This window comes from Callorhinus ursinus, unplaced genomic scaffold, assembly GCF_003265705.2.
Source record: "Callorhinus ursinus isolate GAN/ISIS: 27379988/994484 unplaced genomic scaffold, GSC_fseal_2.0 scaffold8, whole genome shotgun sequence".
In the NCBI taxonomy this organism is placed as follows: Eukaryota; Metazoa; Chordata; class Mammalia; order Carnivora; family Otariidae; genus Callorhinus; species Callorhinus ursinus.
Genome location: NW_027397070.1, coordinates 37,532,165 through 37,539,882, shown reverse-complemented (window position 1 = coordinate 37,539,882; position 7,718 = coordinate 37,532,165). Strand labels below are relative to the sequence as shown.

General features: G+C 45.4%; 1 protein-coding gene across 4 annotated transcripts in view; it reads right to left on the bottom strand.

Moving 5' to 3' along the window:
* Positions 1 to 6,031: 6,031 nt before the first annotated feature.
* Positions 6,032 to 7,718, bottom strand: part of SYNE2 (spectrin repeat containing nuclear envelope protein 2) — a 314,602-nt gene continuing 312,915 nt past the window's right edge. For 3 of the 4 annotated variants that reach the window (XM_073895325.1, XM_073895327.1, XM_073895328.1), the window contains 2 exons: positions 7,409 to 7,459; positions 6,032 to 7,129 (listed from right to left, as the gene is read on the bottom strand). In XM_073895325.1, the coding sequence (XP_073751426.1) occupies positions 6,934 to 7,129; positions 7,409 to 7,459 (247 nt within the window). In that variant the 3' untranslated portion in view covers positions 6,032 to 6,933. The remainder of the gene's footprint in view (positions 7,130 to 7,408; positions 7,460 to 7,718) is intronic. The other variant, XM_073895326.1, reaches the window with a different exon arrangement.

Genomic DNA, 7,718 nt, shown 5'->3' with positions numbered 1-7,718 from the left:
GGACTCCAGGATCATGACCTGAGCTGAAGGCAGTCGCTCAACCAACTGAGCCACCCAGGCGCCCAGTCCTTGAATAATTCTTAATTTTGATATTGGTGCAGTTTTACTGAAAGTTGAGTGGAGCCGTTTCAGAAACATTCAGACACAGACCTGGAAGCACACTGTTGTCTGTATTCTGAGGTGGTTGGAAGTCATTCCTAGTGGCTTAGTGTGGCAGCCTAGGTGAGATTCGGTGCAGAACACAGGAGTTGTATTTTACAGGAACCACAGAACATCCAGAAGGTCAATTTCCTTTCTTTCTGGCCAGCCTAGAACCCGTTCCCCGCCCCTGCCACCCCCAAAACAGAAGATACAAGGCTGGAGAACAGGAAGTGGGAGGCAAAGGAGGCAGTCTTGACCAATGATTTGCTGATGAAATTCTCTTAATGGTACTTAGAAAGGAGACTACCAGAATAAAAAACAAAAGCAGAATGAAGTCTAAGCCGCTGCTACAGTAGTAGGTAGTGACTGACAGTATTTTAGGTTAGATTTTGATGCCCAAGGTAGAAACCAGAGTGGAATCAGGTGTCAAGGTAGCTGTGCCAAACCCTGTGCTTGCCTGGACTGGATTGTGAGCCTGGGAACTCTGAGGGCCCAGTGCTCGCTTCCTGCATGCTTCTTGAGGCTGCTTGCTTCCCTGCATTTGGACTTAGCCATGAGGGGCTGTAATACATTTCTTCTTGGCTCAGACTGCCATAGGGGTATGCTGGGGGGCGGGGGGATAAAGGTTAGTCCAGCCCCGGGGCGCCTCCTTGGGGCAAGGCTGTCTCTTAGAACTGGGGTCTGGGCCAGGTCGGCAGTTGAGATAACGTGGTCGGTCTATAGCTGCAAGGTGTTCTTCCTTTTGTTTTGAATATTTGAGGGCCCTTTCCCCCTCGCAGATGGGAGTGTTTTGAATCTCTGGGCCCATCTGTTCCAAACGTGTCCTCTAAAGCCGACACCAGCGTGTAGTCTGCTGTTCTTATATGTTTTTCGTAAACCCTCAATATCCATTTTAAAGATTGTTTCTCCTTAACAGTGCTTTCTCTTAAATGTCTGCTTTTTGGGGGGTATCCACACCCCATCCAAATGATCTATGGACAACTTAGAATTCTGCCATAGCTTAGCAAGGACTTCATTGTTTTCAAGATCAGTTTTTAAAAGGAATGAACTAGGAGAAATAGCACCCGCCAACCGTAAACAGGAAATAGTTTGAGTATTGGGGGGGGAACCCCACCCAACTACATTTTATGTATTATGGAAAAGTGAGCCTTAGCTTTGCCTCAGACTTGTGTGGCAAGATTCCTTTCCTCTATTTTGATCTGCAAGTTACTGTTTAATGTGAGAAACTTATTTGTGGGAGATAAATGAGATTTGGGCTTAATTCCAAAAACATGAGTGTCTCATATGGGATCACGTGGACACATCTTAATGAAATAATTAACAAGGAATATTCTTAACACAGAGAACATTAGAACAGAGTGTGCACTCGGATTCTTGGGAGGGTGCTGGCAATCCCTAAAGAGGACCGGTGTGGGCGAGCCTGGGGTGTCCTAACTGCACCTCCTCTCCTCCCCCCAGCCCCTTGGCGTGGCCTCAGGCCTGTCCCTTGCACACTGTCCGCTGGGACCAACCACAGAGGATTCGACCCTAAAATAATTTTGAAGAGATTTTTTCCTAAAAAATTGAGGTGGGAACTTAAATCTGGAGGGTCTTAACTGTATTAAAAACAAAGCAAGGCAAAAATCAACACAAGCTCTGCAGTGAGATGGTCTCTACCTGCATTATTTCACCTGCCAACTCGGCTAGGAGGGCAATTATTCTAGATTTCATTAAAAAGAAATCAGTTACCAATTCTTGGCAGAGCTACTTATATATTCATATATATAAGCTAGGTTGAAGCAATTCTAGAATTTTCCTGGTGGTGATTTAAATCTGCTAAGGAGCTTGCACATACAGACACCTTTTCAAATCCAAGGTGAACCTTTAGCCTTGAGGCCTATTTTGAAACAAAACGTTTTTTTTTTTTTTATTAAATAAGATTTGACACATTTCTTTAAGCTGCTAGAAACCTTTTAGAAAACATAATAAAGACTATGTGAGGGAAATGATAAAAATACATCCTTTAGCACCTAAAAATAATATCTGTGGAACACTTACCATGTGCCAGACACATAGGCCTCATACTTTCACATTTAATAATAATTACTGCTTTTCTTTTTTTTCTTTTCTACACTTATCCATAATACATAAAATATAGTTGGGTGGGGTTCCCCCCCAATACTCAAACTATTTCCTGTTTACAGTTGGCAGGTGCTATTTCTCCTAGTTCATTCCTTTTAAAAACTGATCTTGAAATAATTTAATAATTACTTCTCAAGGCCTCATACTTTCACATTTAATAATAATTACTGCGATCCTAAGTTTCTGGTTGTGGAAACTAGAGAGTATAAGCAAACTTGCCCAGGGTCCCACAGGGAAGCGAGTGACAGCCGAGCAGAGGCAGAGTTCCAGTGCTGAAGGTGATCCTGCAGCTTAGTTTAACAACACTAAAAAGATATTATTTTTTAAAAGATTTTATTTATTTATTGGACAGAGAGAGCACGAGTAGGGGGAACTGCGGGCAGAGGGAGAGGAAGAAGCAGGCCCCTCACTGAGCAGGGAGCCCGATGCGGGGCTCGATCCCAGGACCCTGGGATCATGACCTGAGCTGAAGGCAGACGCTTAACCAACTGAGCCATCCAGGCGCCCCTAAAAAGATGTTCTTCGACTGCAGAATGCATGCATCAATTGCAGTCTGACATGCACGGCCTTTCTGGCTTAAGTGGGGTCCTCCCAATTTCCACAACACTCTGTGGATTCAGTGACAGCTTGCAAACCTGACCCAGAAGTTCAGTCTCATCTTGTATACATGTGTAAATTAAAGCCCAGAGCAGGAAATTGACCTGCTCGAGGTCATAAAACTATTTCTGGCCAAACTCGGACAGGAAGTTAGGTCTGCTGCCGCAGGACTTGCCTCCCTGAGTCTGCTGCTGGAGCCGAGAGTCCGTGCCTAACAGACATTCAAGGTACGGTTGCCTTCTACTGACCCTGTAGAGCCTGTCTTTTCAGCTGAGATGGGGGTCTGCATGAAATCTTATAGAACAGGCGGAAAAAACAGTGAGATCGTTCCCGTCCTCCCATCCTGGGCTCATAAGCTAGTGAGTGGCACCCTGGTCACCTTCTTCTGCTGTTGCTTTTCCCAAATGCACGGAAGTGGGGTACGTTCCTTGGAAACTTCTCCCTGTAAAATGCTCACACCTTTTAGGTACTGATGGTTCCCTGTGGAGTTTGGTATACAATAGTGTGAAACACATGCCCTTGATTCTTTATAGCGCTCAAAGTTGCTGGAATTTTGGCTCCAGTGGCAGCTCGAAGATGTGCATTGTCTGCAATATGTGATCTTCTAACCCTTCTGTTGTTTTGGAGTCAAGGATCCTTTTTTTTTTTTTTTGAGTTCCAAGGATCATATTCACTTGTGAGGCCAGTGGCTGTTAGGTGCTGGGGGGTTTCCTTTATGGGAATGGCAACGGTTGGCTAACGCTAGCCCACAGCGGCTCCTGCTAACCGCAACCTTCGCTGCTACGTTTGTGCTTCTGTGTTGGGTGTCTGAATGCCACGACTCGTGGTTCTGTAACTGATGATTCAGTGGTCCTGTGTTACCTCAGAGCCTACTGGCGGCTCTACCTTGTTTTTTCAGGTGAATGCTTTGTACCACTAAGCAGGCTTGTACATTTGGGTCTTTACAAATGAATGTTTGCTGTTGTGTGGAAGCAGGTTTTGAGGTCTGCTTTCCATTCCTCCAGGTACTGCTTTTCCTCTGCTGTGTCCCCTTAATATTTATGGAACTGTTGTGGAAAGAAGTTTAATGTGATGTAAGCTAAATAAAGTGTTTTTCATAACTGTGGTTTTAAAAATGTATTTGTTGGGAATATAAGAACTTGCAATAACTAGGCTAAGTAGTCAGTGTTCCCATTATATTCTGAATTCTATTTTAGGTATGCAGCACCCTTTAAGAATTTGATGAAAACCATGACACTCTTCCTGGAGAAAGGTACATAAATGCTTGCCTGTAATTCAAGGGGGTTAAGAATCTCGGTCTTAAGCTGTCGAAACTTTTTTTTTTTAAGATTTTGAGAGTGTGTGCGAGCAGGGGGAGGGGCAGAGGGAGAGAGAATCACAAGCAGACTCTGCACTCAGTGTGGAGCCAGACGTGGGCTTGATCCCATGACCCTGAGATCATGACCTGCTCCAAAATCAAGAGTCGGACGCTTGCCTGAGCCACGCAGGTGCCCCAGACTTAACAGTAGCAATTTAATCTTTGGTCAGCTCATCTCACCCTTGTGATTGATGACCACAGACACTGTGTGTTCAAGTAAAATGCAGCCCACACATATCAAAGTCCTGGTATGCAGGACGTCAATTATTTGGGTAGATTTTCTGTAATTACTGTAATAGTATGACACCCCACTAGGGATGGGGAGAAAAGTCATTCATTCATACTGAAGTGATCTGAATGCCAGTAGTCATTTGAAAATCTCCCTCGCGTGTGAGAAATAGGAGATGCAAAAACTCTTAAAGGTGTAAAACAGATTATCTCATAACAAGTGTCTGGGAATACACTGAGCTTGGAGTGAAGAAAGGCTTGCTAGGGGTAAGGGTAGGATCCAGAAGCCTGGAGTATAGACTTAAGACTCAAAGACCTTTATCCTGAGAATAGATGTGCGTAGTTAGGCTTTAAAATGCAGACACTTTCCTTTCACTGCAACTTTGACTTGCCCCAGAGTCGAGGGTTTCCAGAACCATCAGTCCGAAGAGAAGGAGGTAGGGATTCTGCCTTTTGCGTCTGGCAGAACTGGGGCAAGAACCCTCTAACCAACTCAGTGGCTCAGAAAGAGTTGGGGTGACATTTTTCACTTAAATGTCACTCTGGGATTTTTGTTAATCCATGAAAAGAAATGAATTATTTTAAAGCATCAAAAGACTTTTTTTAAACTGCAAAGTACCATTTTTCTCAATCCATGAAAAGAAATGAATTATTTTAAAGCATCAAAAGACTTTTTTTAAACTGCAAAGTACCATTTTTCTCCCTATCAATCACTTTCATCAATTTGGTAAAATGAAGACGGATTCCCTTCCACTGGTACCAATACAGCAAGCTGCCTAGGAACTGCACACATCCTGGGGGTGTCTGACCTACAAAAGGGGCCGCTGGCACTGGGAGTCTGGTCTTCATCTACTGCCAAGCCTCCCTGGCTTCCCTGAGGTTTGTGCTTGGCAGAGCAAGAGAGGGAGCACTGACTGAGGTGGCGGTTAGGACAGTGGTGTCTCCCAAGTGTCAAGAGATGCAGGTTAGGGGTGCCTAGGTGGCTCAGTCGGTTAAGTGTCTGCCTTCGGCTCAGGTCATGATCCCAGGGTCCAGGGATCTAGTCCTGCATCGGGCTCCCTGCTCAGTGGGGAGTCTGCTTCTATCTGCTGCTCTGCCTTCTTGTGCTCTCTTCTCTGTCAAATAAATAAGTAAAATCTTAACAACAAAAAAAGATGCAGGTTAGGAGCAGTTAACCCAGGAACTGGTTCAGTGACTTCTAATCACACTTTTTGTTTTAGTGGGAAATAGTGGTACTGGAATTCTATGGAAGGCAGGTGGTTTTGCCAGTAACATTTGTTAAAATCTGGGGAGCTGGGAATAGAAAAATCTGGGTGAAATGATCCTTCCCTTTGTACCCACCTTCCCTGCCATGCTGCCCTCATCACTGCCTCCAGCACGGGAGGGTCACACACTGGGTAATCTCCACATCTACAAGTGGTGGGATTGTAGATCTCGTAAGTTATTCTGTACAAAGTTAAATAAGTAGAATATAAAGCTTAGCTTAGAATTAAAACCGATAAATCCCAAATATTTTTAAAATAATTTTTGTTCTATGGAAGATTATGTGTAACATTTAATTTGTAATATAATTCAGTACAACACAAGTATGGGTATTTTTGTTTTAATGAGAAATATTTGAGTTGTACATACCACAAATAGCTTCAAGTTTCTGTAACAAACCCCCATGGCCAAACAGCTAAACAATACCCGAAGCATGACTTTAAAGGTGAAAAGTCTTATAAAATTAACTTACAAAAACCTCCCTATCAAGTAGTTTGGCATTTACTGTACATTAGTCAAAAGCTCAAGCTAAAATCGGATGTTTTTTTTTTTTTTTAAAAATCGAAGTTTACATTCATACAGATTCAGCATTGTTAAAAAATATGCACAAATAACCACATCCATGCAATATAATTTCTTTAAAAATTTAAAGCAATATAAAAGAGCAGACCTAAGTACAGAACAGAACATTTTGGTTTATAACTTGCAGCTCAAGATTGCTAGCTGATTGGAGTAAAATTAATTCTAAACATTTTAAATATGATTGTTTCAGTCAATCAGCTAAGGGTGCATGTGAGTGTCTGAACCATTTCTAAGATGGAATCTGCTTGTTTCAGTAACGTGATGAACGCCACTGTTCAGTGAGCATGTTAGCTATATCTGAATAGTGTCTTACAAATAAATCAGAATTCACAAAGTGCTCGGCTCTTCAGGAAACGGCAGTTTCCAGAGACCCCGAGACCAATCAATGGGCTTTGCCAAACGGCCCAGGCTCCCTGCCCCCCAGGGAGGAACAGCCTTTGGAAGCAGAGCCCGGGGTACTGAGAGCGCCCTCTCTGGCCGAACCCAGAGCTGCAGGTGTCTGCAGCAGGTGTTGTCAGCAGCAGGTCCCTGGGCCAGGCCAACGCTCAGGGTCACTCACCGACCAACTCGACTGGTCTGGGGCCATGAGGCGGGCACCCGCGGGAAGGGGCTGGTGGTGCAGCACCGCAGGCCGGGCGGGGCCTCTAGGTGGGGGGGGGCCCGTTGGTGTACCTCAGCATGGGGTAGAAGGACCTGGCGAAGTTGTTGGCCTGAGTGCAGCGATAGTCCTCTTCGGACGAGGGCAGCAAACAGGCCAGCAGCAGGAGCAGGAGCAGGAGCAGCTGCAGGGGCAGCGCGGCCCTGATCACCCGCGACACGAATGAGCGCCGCGGCCGGGAGCTGCCAACAGACGGGGTGGAGAGCTGAGCACGAGGTGCCGGGGGCCACCCTCACGCCCCCCTTGACCCCACACCCCACTTGCGTCAATGAGACTCCCCCCAGGCGCCAAGATTACAGCGGGGCCCACGACAGAGGTTCGGTCCTGGGAGAGCAATCCAGCCCTTTCCAGACCAAAGAAAGCAAATAAAGCGGGTTTTGTACGAAGACCTAGAGCACGGGACAGGCAAGACTGCTGAGGTGCATGTGGGCAACAGGGGACTCGCTGCAGGGCCCCCTTACCTGCTCTCCGGCTTGTTCTTGTCTGTCGTCATTCTGTCTGCTCCAAACTGCCGGGTACAAAAGAATCCAGTTTAGTAACTGAAGACCGTGAGTTCGGGCCAGGATAAAACATCCTTCTTTCTTAAATTATACACCTTCCTTAGGTCATCTTCCTGCCAAGCTTTTGAGCCCAGAGTAATGCGTGTGAGATTATACTCCACGAGGTCAGCAATACTGGCAGTTTCACGTTCCCGTTTGTTGACTGGTTGTTAATGGAGAAATCGGGGAGCCCCTTTAACGACACTGTAAGGGCTCCCCTCTTTCACAACCT